The following is a 19,956-nucleotide window of genomic DNA, read 5'->3' on the forward strand; positions in this document are numbered from 1 at the left end:
TGTTGATGTAAAAATCAACCATAATTGTACTGAATGGTGGAATAGGGTTGAAGAGCTGTATGGCCTACTCCAGCTCCTATATCTTACGTTCTGATGTTTTGTCCCTGACGCAGGAGCTGTTTGTTTAATTACAAACTCACCATCCCCCAGCAGTGAAATGAGCCAGTTCCATCAGTAACATAATAAGATAAATGTCGGGTTTGGAACTCAGGCACAATGCATCATCTGCAGCAGGGCCGCATTCTCTCTAATCCGATAATGACTGGGATAAATGGCCAGCAAGCAGAGCAACAAATTCCTAGAGCCCAGTCCACAAACACAGCAGAGGCAATGGTGGCAGGGGGAGGGGAGGGCAGGGGAGGGTGGAAGTTACCGTAGCAACACAAAAAACAAGAGCTAAAGGATGCATTTCCAATTCTTTGCACTGCATTTTTTCTTGGAACTAATTATTCAGCCATTAGTTCTGGCCTGAAGGAAGCTAGTTGCGGAATCCACGGTGCAGAGTCACAAAGGGGCAGGCGTGGGCTCGCTGACCTTTCTCTTATGAAATAAGGGGGTTCCGCCCCACCATCGCCTGGTATCATCACCCCACAAGCTGGGGGCCGGGGGGGGGGGGAATCTGGCGGGTGGTAGCAGACTTACATCACACTGGGCATCACAACGTCAGATCTTGAGGAAGCCCACAGGTCACAGGCCACACCAGAAGGAGGGCATGCAGCCCATCATGCCCATGCTGGCTCTTTGAAAGAGATACCTAATTAGTTCCGCTTTCTTTAGCTCTGCTGTCTTCCCATAGCCGTCATTTATTCCCCTTCAAGTATTTATCCAATTCCCTTGTAAAAGTTACACCGTTTTTTTTTTGAAAAGGCGACAGCATCATCGATTGCACACAGAGAGTGAAACCTTGAGAACACCACCAGGATGTGTCTGACGCGATTGGCCCCAGTTTTATTGCATTGCAATGCTCTGCTGCCCGATGTCAGTCCAATCACTGCCCCTAACCCAGCGGAAAAGCAGGAAGCCATTCAGCCTCTCAAGTCTGCTCCGCCATTCAAAGGGATCACAGCCGGTCTACACCTCAGCTCCATTTATCTACCTTTGCTCCATAAGTTCTAGTGCCTTTACCCCCAAAAAAATACACAGCCAGCATAGCCATTAAAGCTCCAAACGACCCTCAGAATCCACAGCCTTTTGTGGGGAGAGAGTTCCAGATTTCCGTTCCCTGTTTTGTAAAGAAGTGTTTTCTGATTTCACTCCTGAACAGCCTAGCTCCGATCTTTGGGACTGTGCTCCCATGTTTTTGATTCCTTCACCAAAGGAAAGAGTTTTGTTGGATCTATCCTGCCGAATCCTTTCAACACTTTAGACACCTCGATCAGATCGCCAATCAAATCTTCCCGCGAAGACAAATGATGTCCTGTTGCCTGGTGGATAAATAATAACTCTCCAAACCCCCAGCCACTCGGCAGGGTTAACCCTGTAATTACCATTTGGCCATTGAATTTTCCTCCACCCAATGTCAGCTGTAACAGGACAGGGGAGTGTGTTGCTCCCCAGCTCTCAGGACTAATTAGTTATACAGTCAACGAGCACGCGCTGAATAACCAACAACCTGCATTTCTACAGTGTTTTCAACATGGTAAAACGTCCCAAGGTGCATGAGGGGAGTGTTATCAGACACCACGACTTTGGAAGGTTATACTGGGCTTGGAAAGAGTGCAGCACAAATTTCCCAAAACGATACCTGAACTCCAAGGGTTAAATTATGAGAAGAGATCACACAAACCGGGGTTGCATTCCCTGGAATTTAGAAGGTTAAGGAGTGATTTAATCAAAGTTTTCAAGATATTAAGGGGAACAGAGGAGTAGACAGAAACCATTTCCGCTGGTTGGGGAGTCTAGGAGTGGTGGAGGCAGAGTCTAAAGATGAGAGCCAGACCTTTCAGGAGTGAAATTAAGAAACACTTCCAGACACACACAGGGCGGTAGGAGTTTGGAACTGTCTTCCACAAACGGCAATTGGTGCTGGCTCAGCTATGTTAATTTAAATTGATGGACTTCGATTAAGGGATATGGGGCAAATTAGGTATTTGGAATTAGGTCACAGACTATCGATGATCTTACTGAATGGTGGAACAGACTCGAGGGGCTGAACTGCCTCCTTCTGTTCCTATTTGCTTAAGAAGCCACAGGATTGGGTTTTATAATGACAAAGCTTCAAAGTCACTTTTACTGCAACCCGGTCAGATTTCCAAATTTTTTAAAAACTGAATTTAAATTCTCAAACTGGAACAGTGGAATTTAACAATCCACATTCTGTGTATTATTAGTCTAGGTCTCCAGGTTACTAGTCCAGTTGCATGCCACCATACCTTGTGTGTGAATGTCAGGTGAGGACAGGATTGAGTTTGTGTGTGATGCCCTCCACAGTTCAACAGCCAGGGTCACAAACGGGCAACTTCAGAGCAGTATTGGAAGGTGAACTTGCTGAACCCCAGCTATAGTCTAAGCCACCTGAGAGGAGGAGTAGGGGGGTGTGGGAGTGCTGGGCGGGTGGTGGGGCAGTGTAAGAGAGGAACTATGGAGATCACATATGTTCTAACACCAGAGTCTCACAGTGGGTATGAGTGACTGCACGGTTTGTGTGTGCCTAGGTTACATCCGTGTTCCAGCTTCTTGATGCCCATGGCTGTGGTGTTACTCCAGGGCGTGTAAAACTGAATTCATATACTGATGTCAGTTGGTAATGAGTCACAAATTGAGATGGAGGGAGGGAAGGGGTAGGGAGATATATGCGTGCGCAGTAACAGTGATTTATTCTGTGTATGGGCGTTAGAATCTGCATCTCACAGTGTGTGCACGTTCCTGAGGCTGCAGTCACTTATCTCTGTCATTGAGATTGTTTCACTCTGTGCATCTCAATGATATTTTTAACTAAATTCTGAATCCACAGATATGAACTGATTCACCAAAAAAAAAGCCAAGCCATGTTGTACATCCCACAATAAATCAAGAGTAATAGTTAAAGGAATGTTGGAGTTGATTAGTAATCAAAAAGGAAACCTTCATATGGAGGCTGTTACGAAAGTATAATCATTTTCATAACCGTTTTCTGGTTTATTGTCAAGTGGGTTTATGAGGGTTGTTTTTTCCTGTGTGTGTGATTTAATTACATTTTGTAGCCAAGCAGACTGCAAGTTGAAGTTATCAAAAGGAGTAAGGTGTAGAAGTAAACATGGTTGGGGTCTTAGCGTGTAAAGTGAATTTACATTTTTAGATAGATGAAGGAGGATTTGGTTTTCAAAGGGATCTCAGTCTGTTTACATATTGCCAGACAAGCAAGATAAGGAATGTTTTTATTTTTCTCAAAGGTTATTGACAATATATAGTGGCAACATGAAAAGATTTATATTATGAGAAAGGTAAAGTTCCAAAGACATATGGAAACAATAGAATTTATATATTAAGAAAGGGAGAAACATATATAAAGCAGAACGAGGTTATGTGTCAAGGGAAGGCATTGTAACGTCTAACAGAAGTGTGTGAAGCCTCCAGTATTTGTGCATAAACCTACTGTCTGCAGAAACCAAAGCTGGAGAGAACCATTTTGAATTCCACTGTCCAGGGTATTGCGTTAATTTGCTGGATCTGTTTAAAATCTAAAATCTATTTTTGGACTGTTGCCTTAAAGGGGTTGTAACTGGGAGCCAGGTTAATTTAGGATTTTAGGAGTTATTATAGTAGTAATTTGTAGTTCTATGTATGTGCTTGAAATCTTCTCTTTTGTTAATAAATATTTTAATTTAGTTTTTAAAAACAAATCTCTACAAGTCTTGGTGGACTTATCACTTCTGAATTCAGGACACACATCTTGAAATAAATACAAAGTACAAAACCGTTGTGGTAGCAAGTTTCCCTCGTGGATTTGATCCGCCTGGCACACATCATCTGCCGCGTCATAACGAAGCACTGACAAGACTGAGGGGCTGAATGGCTACTTTGCATCTGCCCTCATAAAAGAAGAGGATGGAATGAATGTCACAATAGAGGAGAGAGGAGTAGAGGTATTGGTCAGAGTAAAAGTAGGTGCGAAGGAGGTGCTAAATAAGTTGGCATCGCTCAAAGTTAACAAGTCAGCAGGTCCGGATGGGATGCATCCGAGGTCAAAAAGGGAAAGTGAAGTTGGAGATAGCAGAAACTCCGACCACAATCTTTCAATCCTTGTTGATTGGGGAGTGATGTCAGCAGAATAAAGTATTGTAACTGTTACAGCCATAAGATCATAAGAAATAGGGGCAGCAACAGGCTATTTGGTCCATTCCACCATTCAATAGGACCGTGGGTGATCTGATTGTAGCCTTAACTCCACTTTCCTGGCTGCCACCCATAACCCTTGACTCTCTTGTCAATCAAAAATCTGTCTAACTCAGCACTGAATATACTCAATGACCCAGCCTCTAATGCTCTTTGGGGAAGAGAATTTCACAACAACCCTCTAAGGGAAAAATATTCCTCTTCATCTCAGTCTTAACTGAGAGGCCCCTTAATTTGAAACTGTGCCCAAGTTCTAGATTCTCCCACGAGGGGAAACATCCTCTAAGCATCTACCCTGTCAGGTCCCCTCAGGATCTTATATGTTCCAATATGGTCGCCTCTCTTTCTTCTGAACTCCAATGAATATAGGCCCAACCTTTCTTTATAAAACTGTTAGAATCGTATCTTTCAAGGCTGAAATTTTCTTTTACAAAATGGGAGAATTTGGCATGATCTGGATATTTGGATACTACCCTGGGATTTTTTTAATCAAGTTCATAAGTTCACCTTAGAACTGTCCACAAGCAGGCTTCTTCCAAAAAATCGTCTGACCTATATGGTACTTGAGAAGGAGTTGTTTGTGTTTAACTGCAAAAAACTTTAATTAATGAAAGGCTAGGAGACAAAAAGGCAATCACATGGGAGAGAGGGGACAAAAAACTTAAGTTGTGAACCTGCTTGTTTTGAAGTCAGTCTTTTTGGAGAACAAGCTGAGGAAGGAAGGCTACCTTGACTGGCTCCCTCTCTCTACCTTGCCTAAAATTGCATATAGCTATTAACCTGTAGCCAGACCAGTCTGCATTTGGACCTGCAAAGCAGGACCAGTTAGTGAGAACTTCCAGGCATCTACAGGGACCAGCGGCCCATCTGCACGAGAGAACTCTAGGTCAACAGCGTCGAGACCCCGTGGACTTTATCCTTTATTTCATAATGCCCATCCTTCAAAGCCCATCTCTGCAGAGACATTCTATCTGTCCTTTGTTTGTGTGTGGATGCGTTGGGGGGAATTCTTTAGGAAGAGATAGATAGTTATACTTCCCAATTACAACTGTATGTTAACCAGAACTTGCAACTTGTTAAAAGAAGATTTGTTTTAAAATAAATTAATAATTCGGAGTTTTTGAAAGAAGCCTGGTCAGAGTCTCTTTTTTTCTGGGTACTAGAGGTATAGGTACACAATTGGCCATTTTGGTGAGAAAATTAAATATTTAAATTAATGATATGGCCTACGGAGTAGTGGGACCTGATAATTCGCGCACTCCTCCGATCCCAGTCATAACATAACAACCCCTTAACCCCAGGAATCAACCTAGTGAACTGCTTCCAATGCAATCACATTACGGTGCAGAAGGAGGCTATTCGACTCATTGTGTCTGCACCAGCTCTCCGAATGAAAGCATATCCTTCCTCAAGTAAGGAGACCAAAACTGCACACAGTTCTCCAGCTGTAGTCTCAGCAATTCCCTGTACAGTTGCAGCAGACTTCTCTACTTTTATACTCCATCCCACTTGCAATTAAGACCAAATTCCATTGCCTTCCCAATTACTTGCTGTGCCTGCATGGTAACTTTTTGAGATTCATGTACAAGGGTACCCAGATCCCTCTGTACCACAGAATTCTGCAGTTTCTCTCCCATTTAAATAATATTCTGCTCTTCTATTCTTCCTGCCAAAGTGGACAACCTCACATTTTACCACTTGATACTCCAGCTGCCAATTTCTTGCCCACTCACTTAAACTATCTATATTCTTTTGCAGACTCTACATATCGTCCTCATGACTTGCTTTCTTATCTATCTTTGTAACATCAGCGAATTTGGCTACAAAACAGTCTGTCCCTTCATCCAAATCATTAATACAGATTGTAAATTGTTAAGGCCCCAGCACAGATCCCTATGGCAGACTACTGGCAACGTTTGCCAATCTGAAAATGACCTATTTATCCAGACTCTTTGTTTCCTGTTAGCTAGTCAATCCTCTATCCATGCTAACATATCACTCCCAACACCATGAGCTCTTAATGTCTGCAGTAACCCTTTATGTGGTACCTTATCGAAAGCCTTTTAGAAATTCAAATACACTATATCTACTGTTTCCCCTTTATCCACCCTGCTTGTTACATCCACAAAGAACACTAATAACTTTGTCAAACACAATTTCCCTTTCACAATACCATGCTGACTTTGCCTGATTGTATTATGATTTTCTGAATCCCTGTTTCAAAAAAAGGGGGAAATATGGTAACTACAGGCCAGTCAACCTAATGTCAATGGTGTGAAAATTACGAGAGACTATTGTCAAGGACAAAATTAATTCTCACTTGGACAAGCCAGTGAGAGACAGCAGGCATAGACATATTAAAGGAAACCTGTGTCTGGCTAATTGACTGAATTCTTTGATGAACTAATGGAGAGGGTTGATGAAGGTAGTGCAATGGATGTTGTACATATGGACTTTCAAAAGGCATTTAATAAAGTACCAATAATAGACTTAATAGGAAAATAGAAGCACATGGTTTAAAGGCTGGTGGTAACTTGGGTATGTAATTGGTTAATAGACAGATGGCAGAGGATAGTGGTGAACGGATGTTTTTCTGGCTGGAGAGGAGAGAAGTATGCAGCGGGGTCCCTCAGGGCTTGGTCTTAGGACCATTGCCCTCCCTGTTCTATATAAATGACCTGAATATACAGTTACAAAGTAAGTGCAGTTAGAAAGTTTGTGGATGATACAAAACGTGGCAACGTATTAAATAGTGAGCATAACAGTTGCAGGCTTCAAGAGAGCAAAGACAGGCTGGAGAAATGGGCAGACCCATGGCAGATGTAAATTAATGCAGATAAGTGTGAAGTGATGCATTTTGGGAGAAACAATAGAGGACAAAATGGGAATAAAGTGATGGTGTTGCACAAGCAGAGGGGTCTTGGGGTGCGAGTTCACAAATTGTTGAAGGTGGGCAGGCCAAGTTGGCAAGGTGGTTAAGGCTCACTACCACCTTCTGATGGGCAATAAGGCATGGGCAACAAATGCCAGCCTTGCCAGCAACATTCTCATCCTGTGAAAGATTTTTTAAAATCGTACGGAATACCTAGCTTTGTAAACAGGGGAATTGAATACAAAAAACAAAAAGTCATGTTAAACCTTAACAAATCTCTGGTTAGGCCTCAGCTGGAATATTGTGTACATTTCTGGGCACTATACTTTAAAGGATGCCAAGGCCATGGAGAACAAACATGGGGGGTTTATCATGATGATACCAGGAATGAGGGGCTTCCATCATGTGGAGAGCTTGGAAAAGTTTATAGGGACAAATTGGACCAAATTGCCTCCTCCTGTGTTCAAGGTTCAATAATTCTAATCCACTAATAAAACATCCCAAGGCACTTCTAACCCACCACCCCAGGGACCCACAGAGAGCGGCCTTGCCCACCACACCACCAAACAGGGATTCAACTCCACCAACGGCCAACACATGGGTCAAATTCTGAAGGAAGGTTCAAGTAGCGCGCGAGTCCTGGTTCTAAATTGCCTGGTATACTTACTGGAAGGAGGGTGGCCGCGAGTCTCCGATCCCCCCTGTCCGCTCAATGGGAGGAGGCAAATCCGACTGGCTGTCCGCACACGTGGATCCAGTATCTGAGTGGGAACCCTCCGCAGACACCAGCTGTAACAGAGGAACACAACTGGCATTAAACCAATCAGCAGAGCAGCTTCCAACATTAAAACAGCAGCAACCTGCACTTTAATGCAATTCTTTTAACTCTGTGGACCATGCCAAGGTGCTTCACCAAGAGAAGTTGGGCACGGAGCTGCATTCAGGAGGAAAGGAAGCAAACAAAGAGGTATATTTATATGGCACCTTCAGTGTAATAAAACATCCCAAAGTACTTCCCAGGAACCTCCTCAAACAAAGTTTTACAAGGACCTGCTTAAGGTGACGTTAGGACAGACGACTAGTGTCTTAAAGGAGGAGAAAGGGGTAGAATGGTGAAAAGGTTTAAGGAGGGATTTCCAGAGTTTGGGGCTCATGCAGCTGGAGGCACGGCTACCGATGGTGGAGAGATCAAAGTTCGGGACGCGCAACAGATCAGAATTGAAGGAGTGCAGAAATCTCAGAGGGTGGTAGGGCTAGTGGAGGTTCCAGAGATGGTGGTGTGCGAGGCCATAAAGGGATTGGAAAATTATGATGAGAATTTTAAATTCGAGGCGATGCAGGGCCAGGAGCCAATGTAAATCAGCAGGCATATGTCAATAGCAACAAGAAATTTTCAGTAGATGTTCATTGAAAAGGAGCAATATTATCAACTGGAGGATGGTAGAGCACAGAAAGAGACCATTTGACCCATCATTTCTGTGCTGACTCTTTGAACGAGTTATCCAATTAGTCGCACCACTCCTTTAAGTATTCATCTAATTCTCTTTTGAAAGTTACTATTGAATCTGCGTCTACTGTCCTTCCAAATCATAACACTTGGTGCATAAAAAATATCTCTTTTGTCAATTATCTTAAATCTGTATCCCCTGGTTAGCGACTCAAAGTGAAAAATTTCTCCCTATTTACTCTATCAAATCCCATCATAATTTTGAACACTTCTATTAAATGTTCCCTTAATCTTCTCCGCTCAAAGGACAATCCCAGCTTCTCCAGTCTCTCTACATAACTGAAGTTCCTCATCCCTGCTACCATTTCAATAAGTCTCTTCAATACCCCCTCCAAGGTCTTGACATCCTGTCTAAAGTGTGATGCCCAGAATTGGCCGCAATACTTCAACTCGGGCCCAACCAGTGTTTTATAAAAGTTTAACAAAAGAAACAGTGCATCATCTGAGGAAAAAGACAACGTTTCACAGGGGAATGGATGGCGTGACTTCATGCGAACCTACTCTTTGCTCATTCCAGCATCTTCTACTTTGGTTTGGATACTCGTCATTTGAAACTCTTCTTAAAATCTTGGAATTTTTCAATTCATCACCTGTGCCCTTCTAGGATGAAAAAGAAAGGAGAATTTTTTTCCCCAATTCGGCCTATCCAAACTCACACTTCACAGCCTGTCTGGTCTGTGAAGTCACTGTTTGTTCTCTCCTTTCAGTTAAAATGAAAGTTGTGAGCAAAGTGCAATGTAAGAGCGTTGATTGCTCCAGATTTGAACAGTCAGTTGTGAGCTGCAATTGACCATCTTGAAGAAACTGCGACACGACGCCAGGAGTCTGCTAACCCTCTGCTGATTGTTTAAACAGCTCCCATCAGCCCAGATCCATAAAGTGGCCAAATTGACCGAGGATAATTAACAAGCTGTTCAGGACACTGCAACCACTGTTTGTCTGACCCACTTTCTTCTCTCACACTGCACCCAAATCTAATCAAAGTGAACTCTTGAGAGGTGAAAAGGTTGTAACCTTTGCTTCTGTGACTCCCCACTGTACAGTTCGTATCAACCTGCAAACTCTCTCTCAGCGCCTGCTCCCCCAGTGTCACATGGGATTAAAACAAATGATTTACATGCATTTTTTAAAACATTCATTCTGGGCATGTGAGTGTCACTGGCAAGGCCAACATTATTTGCCCACACCTAGTTGTCCTTGAGAAGTTAGGGGTTAGCCAGCAGTGGGAGCCTCCTTGAGCCACTGCAGTCCATGTGGTGACAATATTTCCACTGTTGTTAGATAGGGATTTCCAGGATTTTGACCCAGTGACAATGAAGGATTGGCCAATATAGCACCAAGTCAGGATGGAGTGTGACTTGCAGATGTTACCACTTGCCTGCTACCCCTGTCCTTCTAGATGGCAGAGATGGGAGATTTATTAAACATCTTTAACATCTGTTGACGTTAAGAGGTGAAAATGGCACCAAGCTTGAGGGTCATCTTTCAGATGAGACATTAAATCAAGGCCCCATCTGCTCCCTCAGTTGGATGTAATAGATGTCATGGCACTGTTTTGAAGAGGATCAGGGGAGTTCTTCCTGGTGTCCTGGCCAATATTTATCCCTCAACATCATTTAAACAAATTATCTGGTCATTGTCTCAATGCTGTTTGTGGGATCTTGCTGTGCACACATTGGCCGCTGCTTATTCTACAACAGTGTCTGCACTTCAAAAGTACTTCATTCGCTGTAAAGCACGTTAGGGTTCTGAGGTGTGAAAGACACTGTATAAATGCAAATCTCCCTTTCTTTTTAGGAATCCAGTGTGAAGGTCTTGTAGCTCAGTCAGCAACGTCCCTGCATCTGCAACAGAAACTCTGGGTTCAAGTCCCACTCCAGAACTTGGTGGTCATGGAAGGAGTGAGTGCTCATGACGTGATTCAACAGGATGATAATCAGCCTCCTAATCCTTCCAAAATTTCCCCACTATTCCCCAAAGGAGAAAAAAGCATGTGTGAAGACACAAAACAAATTAACTAATCTAGCAATCTCACTCAGATTATCAGAGGATGCTGCAAACCCTCAGACTAGGGCAATAGAAGCACTCTGCTGAGTTTGGAGCAGATGTTCATGACTGGGCCACAGCAGCGACAGCTTTACTAAGCTATGGCTGACACTGAGAACCCAGCACTATTGCGGCAAAAAAGAGGAACTTGGCTGAGCACTACCCAACACTAACACTCCCAGGTCAATGAGCACAAAGTTCACTAATAAGTTTTTATTTTATATTTTGCATTCCCCACCTACAGCCTGTTACATGTTACAGCAGGTGACCTACATTTGGCTCCCAATCCACCAACCCCTTCAAACTTAAGATCACCACCGCATTCAATTCCCTCCATGGCCACCCCAACTCTGTAAGCCCCTCCAGCCCAGTAACCCTCCAAAAACTCTGTGTTGCTCCAACTCGGGCCCCTTACTCACCCTTCACTTCCTTCGTTCTGTAAATTGACAGTCATGCCTTCAACCATTGAGACCCCAATAGTTCTGGAACTTCCTCCCTAAACTTCATTATCTGTTGACCTCTTCAGCCTTTGTGCCTCTGCCTTTATCCAGGGGTCAAATACTTGTCTGACTACTCTTCTGTGAAGAAGCCTGGGATGTTTTCTGCATTAAAGGAGCTATATAAATGCAAGTTGTTGCTGCTGTCTCTATTCATTCACACTGCTGCCGACTGAATAATAAACTGTTGTCTTGTTGCAATCTTGTTCATAGAACCATAGAACACTACAACACAGAAAAACAGGCCATTCGGCCCTTCTAGTCTGTGCCGAAATATTATTCCGCTAGTCCCATTGACCTGCACCCAGTCCATAACCCTCCATATTGAGGTTTCCGTTGGAAATGTTTAAGTAAAATTGGGAAGAGGCTTGATGCTCAGTGCAAAAACCCAGCAACAAAAATGGCTATCTCTTGCTCAGCATCTTTATTGGCTGGATAAAGGTGTAGCTGTTACTGGTTGGGTAAATAAACTCAACAGTTCATAGCTACATGAACACCACCAGGACTCAGTGACTCAAAAGATTACTTTTCTTCCAGAAATTTGAGGATTGGTCTTTTCCTTCTGTCTGGTGGCTGCTGCTTATAATCAGCAGCTTTTATTTGTGGTTGGAAACTCTAGGAAGAGGTCGTTTTTTGGTAAAGAAACATACGGGGGCGGGGGAGGAGGGGGGGTCCTGTCCCGTTTCCATGGTTTCCACTCATTACATGGCAGTGCAATCCAGGTGGAATTGGCTGAACCAGCGCTGAAAGAAAAACTGGGAATTTTAAACTAAGTGAATTACATCCGTCACCAGTAAATTTCCAATTTCTACAATTGTTTACACTGGTTCAAGATTCAGTTCACCAGGATCAAACCCCATTCACAAAACTGGGCACACCTGCCGGTCAATGTTGCGCTAGTTCGGAAAGGCTCTTAAATAGGCGTTCAATTTCTTCAGCGGTATATTGTAAAAGCTGTTTTTATATCAAGGTATATTTAAATTACTAAGAAACTGATCAATGTACACCAACAAAACTGGTAAATGGTTCAAAATAGTTTTTAAAGTAATTTTAAATTGAAGGAGTACTTATCACTGACTAAAATTGCTTATTTTGTTGAAACTGTATATGCATTTTCAGCTGCATTTATCAAACTGTACCAGGTTACCAGTCTTAAATACATCATGAACTACCTTCCAATAGAAAGATGATCTTGTTCCATTATGCTACATGATTGCACAGGTTTCTGGAAGATTTTGGCTCAGATCTTCCAGCTTTCGTATTGTCAGAGATCAGATGTCCGACCCATGATGTGCGTCAGGGCCCTGCAGAGGTCCTGATATGCTAACTTCTGTGGGAATTGCCTGGGAAGTTTAAATTTCCAATGGACAATTCCCCTACTCACCAGAGCCCTCCACAAATGTCTCCAGCTCTGAGTTAGAGTTGGAGACTTTGGACAGTTCCGTGGGACTAACCTGAATAGTTACCCAAGAAATGTTAGACGTAAAAATCCTAGTCTAACTCCTGGGTAACTACAGAACTGATACCCTCCCCACCACCAATCACCACTCACACTGACCTTGCCTCCCCCACCATCCAACCCCACCACAACAGCCCAGCTACCTTCCCTAACTTCAGGACTACCCTTGAACCTGACCAGACGACCATTCACTCACCTCACCCACCTCCCAACCACACCCATCTGCCCCCCATTTGCCACCTTAGCCACCTACCACCCTACTCACTAGCTACCTCACCCCCTGCCATTCTACTCACCAGCCATCCTACCTGTTGTGATCTCACTTCAAGGGAATATGCAAATGAGCAAGTAACCAGGGTGTAGAGCAGCATGTGACCGGCAGCTAGTAGTACGAAAGCAGGAATTTCAGCTGTGCTTTCCTTGGGAGCAATAGTTGCTGAATCCATAAAACAGATCCGTCCGCTGAGCCATCCTGTACTGTTATCTTCGAACAAACTGAACCTACTTATAGTTTACCAGTCCTGGTGTGGGGTTGGTGAATTTGTGCAAAGCAGACATAGAAACGCAACATGATGGCAGCAATGTGAATTTGAAGACTGCAGATCGAGCCAAGGTCTGGTACAATACAGAGGACGTATGTACATCAAAACCCCAGGAGGCAGAGTCCCTCTACAGACAGTGCTTTGCAGAACAGTGAGTTTGTGGATCAGCCAGATGGGAGATTAATGGGAGCAGCAAGTTGTTTCAGAGTATGCTGTGCGGTCGGTTTTGAATCAGGCAGGAAAATCTGCTGAGACATTGCAATGTCCTCGGGGGCCATTCCCATGCAAAAGGCAAATGCACAAAATGGAAAAAACCCGAACTGCAGCCAAAAACAAAAGAGGAAAGAGAATAAAACAGTTTGATAACACAGCAGCTGCACTGGTGAATCTCTGGTGAGCAGAGAGATTACAAATCCCTTCCTCATCGGGAGTGTCCGTAAAAGACAGGGAACATCAGGAAGATGATCACCAAATTCCTCAACATGAGTTGGAAGGCCACAGATGTCCTATCCGAATTTAAGCTTTTCAGAAAAAGGATAGGACTATGTTTTTTTTTAAGATTTATCCGTCACAGAACCAGATAACCTAGCGACGAAAATTACTTTGGAAAGGAAGGGTTGAAGAGAATCAACACTTTGGGCCTTTATGAGAAGGATCAGAAGGACCCTGTTACGCTACAGGACATGCTGGAGAATCAGCTTCGTGTAAAAGTGAAGTTCAGGGTTCACTGTTGGGAGCTGATGTCCCACAGACAGCAGCCACAAGGATCAATCGATCAGTTCATCAGCAGGTGCCACGATAAGGGCAAGAACTGTGACTTCTTGGAAGCTGAGCTGACTGAATGGATGATGGAGCTGATGGTTGTAGCTACGCCAATTGAAGTTTCAAAAAAGACCTTTTGGAGAAAAAGGAAGGTCACGATATCGTCGCACTGCTAAAAGATGGCAGAGAATACAAAGCCATTGTAGTTGGACAACAACACTTGCAAGCATTAGACGCAGCTAATTGGTATTGTATTGGCATTATATATATATATAGTATTGGGACGGTGGCCAGGACACAGAAAGCAAGCACGCAGTGTGGGAAGTGCAGTTTACTGCACCCACCACGAAGCCATCTTGTGTTCCAAAATCTTTGCACGGTATGCGGTGTAAAAGGACATTGGGATCGCCCTATGTAGGAAATCTAGTTCTGCAGGTGCGACCAGAGGTTACAGTAAGATACAATCAAACAAAAAGCATGTGCAGCAAACTGGCAGCAACAACAGTGAGTGCGCCAGAGACCCACACAAGCTCAAGCGCATACAGAAGGTTAGCGGCCAGACAGACCAGGGTTGAGATTCAGAATGGAAAAATCTTCAACTGGAAAGTGAACAGGCTTTCCACATCATGAATGTGACGCAATGTGTGGATAAGTCAGTTTGAGGCTTTTGCTATTATCAGCATCATGAGAAGTGGCAAACACACACTCACAGCCAAAGTCAACACGGGAGCGACTGCGAACATCTTAGCAGTCAGAATCCTGAAAGATATGTATCTAGGTCGTTGGAAGTCAATGATACAACCTCCGACAGCCAAAGCGACTGTGTACAATGGGTCACCCATTTATTGCAAAGGTACACTGACATTGAAATGCAGCTATGGCTAGTCTCCATGGAAACTTCAAGTATTTAGCTGCACACCAGCAATAGCAGGGTTACGGGCATGTACGGAACTCAACAATGTGACTGTACACAAGATCACCAACATATCAATTGCGGCAAAAGAGGCAAAGAATTAAGCCAGTCTAAAACCTATGGCAGATATACCCAGACATGGTTTATGCCCCTTTTGGCACACATATCCCTAAAAAGTCTACCAATGTACTGTAGCCCGTTGTCCAATATGACCTCTTCAGGCACACTGAACAAACTGAATATTGCACTCATTGATGCTATAGGAAACTTCAGGAGGTGATGCTGTACTGCATCTCTGAGAAAATGTAATTCTGTTGATCAACCTTCCTAGAAAGTGCAGTGTGCACATGCAGGAGAAGCTTAAGAACGAGTTGGATGGCATAGAGCAAACAAGGTGCCTGGTAAGAGAAACTGTGTATTGGCTAGGGATCAACAACATTAGAGAAGGTAGTGAGGATGTGCGAAGCATGCCAGAGTCACCAACCACCTCAACACAAAGAGCTTCTACACCCTCACAGGATTCCATTGTACCCTTGGTCTAAAATCACAACAGATTTTTCACTATCCATGGTGTTGACCTTCTCCCAGTCATTGATACTTTTCAAGTTTCCAATCTTCAGACAACTGAAGGATAACTCAAGTGCATCCACGGTAGACACAATGAATACAATATTCAGTTTGTTCGGTGCGCCTGAAGAGATCATATTGGACAACGGGCTCCAGTACACTGGTTTAGGGATATGTGTGCCAAAAAGGTCAAACCATGTGGCAGCCTCACCACACTATCCCAGATCCAATGAATAGTTCGCAACGTTATGGCATTAGTCACCAGTGGAAATCATGTTCGGAAGGCAGGTTAGGACAACCTTGCCAAACCATCACCTGTTCAATTTCTCAAAATACAGGAGAAACTTCTCAATAGGGCAGATGGTTCGGGGTCATACATTCTACCCAGGGAACATGATCACCCACAGAAGTAATCCACAGTGTGCAGTGAACCGAGATCCTACGAGGTCACAACACCAAATGGAGTGTCGTTAGGGAGAAACAGAAGCCAGCTAAGGGAATTGTACAACCATACAACACCCAGATCTCCAACTGCATCTAAAACACATCCGAGGATGAACTTGGAAAATGAAATTGTGGAAGACTGCCATGAAAATAACCAACACTCCAATAATACCCAGGATACCAACGCTCCTACAAGTCAAGAACATCTCAGTGACAAGTCTAGATCTGAGGAAGGTAATACCATCACGAGATTCAGGATTAGTAGGCCACCCACACATTGCACATTCTTTTAGGGCAGAATTTTGCCGTCGGCAAGCAGGGGGTGGGGCCCGCTCGCTGACACGTAAAATGACGTGGGATGACGTTGGGCAGATCTCCCGACATCATCCTGCCCCATTTAAATTTTCAGGAAGGCGGGGGTGCAGCAAAATCAGCTGCGGGCCCGCCGACCTGTCAATGGCCAATTGAGACCATTGACAGGATCAATTATACAATTAAAGGACCTGCACGTCCAACCTTAAGGTTGGCGGGTCGGCCAGGAGCCCCGGAGGCAAATAGACAAAACATAAAACCTCATCCACCGGCGGGATGAGGTTTCATATAGGGTTTTAAAAAGTTTAATAAAGTTTTACTGTAATTTATGAACATGTCCCATCTCGTCACATGAGGGGAACATGTTAGGGATTTTTTTTTTTTTTCTAATTTTAACGTTTTTAAGAGTGTCAGCGATCTCCCTGAGGCAGCATTTAACCTCAGGGAGATGGGCGCTATTTCGTGCGCATGCGGGAAAGAGCGCACTCTCGCTTTTGGGGAATCCCCCCAACCCGCATAGGGAGCGCAAAAGGCTTCCCACCGGATGTCACATTGGGCAGGCCTTAATTGGCCCGCCCACGTAAAATGGTGGCGGAGCCCGCTTTTCCAGTGGGGATCAGCTCCCCGCCCGCCGGAGATTGGGTCGGGCCCACCTGCCCGGCAGGAAGAAAGTTCTGCTCTTAAACAGAGATCAATCTTTTGTGTAAATAGTTTTCGCAACCATCCTAACTGCACATGTATTTTCATTTACGTAATGTTATCTTAGAAAAAAGGGGAATGTTGTGATATCACTTTAAGGGAATATGCAAATAAACGAGTAGCCAGGGTGCAGGGCAGCATGTGACCAGCAACTGGCAGTGTCTATGTAGGAATTGCATCTGTGCTGTCCTTGTGAGTAATAGTTGCTGAATCCATAAAGCAGATCTGTCTGCTGTGCCATCCTGTACTGTATCTTCAAATAAACCAAACCTACTTATAGTTTACCAGTCCTGATGTGAGATTGGTGAGTTTGTGTAAAGCAAATAGAAGTGCAATCTCACCCGGCTCCCCACCCTACCCACTTACCACTTCACCCACCTGCCACCCTACCCACTTACCACCTCCCCACCCTACCCACTTACCACCTCCCCACCCTACCCACTTACCACCTCCTCACCCTACCCACCCTACCCACTTACCACCTCACCCACCCTACCCACTTACCACCTCACCCACCCTACCCACTTACCACTTCACCCACCTGCCACCCTACCCACTTACCACTTCACCCACCTCCCCACCCTACCCACTTACCATCTCACCCACTTCCCCACCCTATCCACTTACCACTTCACCCACCTGCCACCCTACCCACTTACCACCTCACCCACCTCTCCACCTTATCCAATTTCCTCACCCACCTCCCCACCCTACCCACTTACCACTTCACCCACCTCCCCACCCTACCCACTTATCACTTCACCCACCTTCCCACCCTACCTACTTACCACCTCACCCACCTCATCCAATTTCCTCACCCACCTCCCCACCCTACCCACTTTCCTCATCCACCTCCCCACCCTATCCACTTTCCTCACCCACCTCCCCACCTTATCCACTTTCCTCACCCACCTCCCCACCCTTCCCACTTACCACTTCACCCACCTACCACTTCACCCACCTGCCACCCTACCCACTTACCACTTCACCCACCTGCCACCCTACCCACTTACCATCTCACCCACCTCCCCACCCTACCCACTTACCACCTCACCCACCTCCCCAACCTATCCACTTTCCTCACCCACCTCCCCACCCTACCTATTCGCTCATTGGTCCAGTCACTAACATTCACTCATTCACACTGAGTATTTAAAATTACCAGTCAGCAGCTAGTGCCGTAAAAAGTGGGGCGTGTATTGTCTTCCCTCCGATGCTACAGCGCTATGATGGAATTCTCCAAGGGTCGCTGAGCTCCGCATTTCTGTGGAGGCCGGGCTTGGAAGACCCGGCAAAAAATGCAGAGCATTGTCAAGACACGGAAATGTTCCAACAGAACAGCAATCTCCGCCTTTATACTTGTGAGTGTGCAACTGATTTTAATCAGAGATTTGATCTGTAACTCGCTAGTGCAATTTCAAGTGTGTTTTGGGCTCTATGTCCTGATTCTACCCCAGAGGGCTGTGGATGCTCCATTGTTGAGTATATGAGATGGATAGACTTTTGATCTCTCAAGGAATCAAGGGATGTGGCGAGCGGGCGGGAAAGTGAAGTTGAAGCAGAAGATCATCCACAATCATATTGAATGTTGGAACATGTTCAAGGAGCACTATGGTCTACTCCTACTCCTATATCTTTATGTTCTCACTTCAGCCTGTAGAACATTTCAGCCAATCAATTTATAATTTGTTGAGTTTTTTAAAAACCTACAGTACATTTGAGGCAATCACAATTTTTCTGGTCTGCAGTGATGTTCCCATTACCGTATAGATAACGCTTAAACAATGCATTCTGGTCAGGTTAACAGGAATGTTGAAAATTATGAGGGGCTTTGAAAGAGTAAATTAGGAGGAAGTGCTTTCACTGGAAGACGGGTTGATAACCAGAGAACACAGGTTTGGCAAAATAAGTGGGGGTGAGATGAGACAACTTCATTTTACAAACACTCACGATCTACTCTCGCCTCTGAGTCAGAAGGCTGTGGGTTCAAGCCCCACTCCAGAAGGTGAGCGCAAAAACCATGGCCGACACTCCAGTGCAGTACTGAGGGTGTGCTGTTGGAGGTGCCATTTTTTGGATGAGACATTAAACCAAGGCCAGTCTGTCCTCTCAGGTGGGTGTAAAAGATCTCATGCGCTATTTCAAAGAAGGGGTGATGGTGGCGTAATGTTTTTTTAAATTCATTTATGGGATGTGAGCTTCGCTGGCTGGGCCAGCATTTATTGCCCATCCTCAATTGCCCTTGAGAAGGTGGTGGTGAGCTGCCTTTTTGAACTACTTCAGTCCCTGTGGTGTAGGTACACCCACAGACCTGTTAGGGAGGATTTTGACCCAGCAACAGTGAAGGAACGGCGATATATTTCCAACTCAGGATGGTGAGTGGCTTGGAGGGGAACTTCCAGGTGATGGTGTTCCCATGCGTTTGCTGCCCTTGTCCTTCTAGATGATAGCACTGGTGAGTTTGGAAGGTGCTGTCTAAGGAGCCTTGATGAGTTTCCACAGTGCATCTTGTAGATGATACATACTGCTGCCACTGTTCATCGGTGGTGGAGGGAGTGAATGTTTGTGGAAGGGGTACCAATCAAGCAGGGCAGCTTTGTCCTGGATGGTGTTGAGCTTCTTGAATGTTGTTGGAGCTGCAGTCATACAGGCAAGTGGAGAGTATTCCATCACACTCCAGACTTGTGCCTTGTAGATGGTGGACAGGCTTTGGGGAGTCAGGTGGTGAGTTGCTCACCACAGGATTTCTAGCGTCAGACCTGCTCTTGTAGCCACAGTATTTATGTGGCTAGTCCAGTTCAGAAGTCCAGGCTAATGCTTCAGGTACATTGGTTCAAATCCCAGTGTGGCAGCTGGTGGAATTTAAATTCAATTAATATAAAGCTAGTCTCAGTAATGACGAACATAAAACTATCAATTGTTGTCAAAACCCACCTGGTTCGCTAATGCCCTTTAGGGAAGAAAATTTGCCATCTTTACCTAGTCTGGCCTACATGTGACTCCAGACCCACAGCAATGTGGT

General features: G+C 44.6%; 1 protein-coding gene across 1 annotated transcript in view; it reads right to left on the minus strand.

Annotated features, from left to right (window-relative positions):
* Positions 1-19,956, minus strand: part of dvl3b (dishevelled segment polarity protein 3b) — a 126,482-nt gene that overhangs the window by 71,822 nt on the left and 34,704 nt on the right. The window contains exon 3 of the mRNA XM_078564361.1: positions 7,854-7,975. Within this exon, the coding sequence (XP_078420487.1) occupies positions 7,854-7,975 (122 nt within the window). The remainder of the gene's footprint in view (positions 1-7,853; positions 7,976-19,956) is intronic.

The sequence above is a fragment of the Cetorhinus maximus genome, chromosome 19, assembly GCF_964194155.1.
Source record: "Cetorhinus maximus chromosome 19, sCetMax3.hap1.1, whole genome shotgun sequence".
NCBI lineage: Eukaryota > Metazoa > Chordata > Chondrichthyes > Lamniformes > Cetorhinidae > Cetorhinus > Cetorhinus maximus.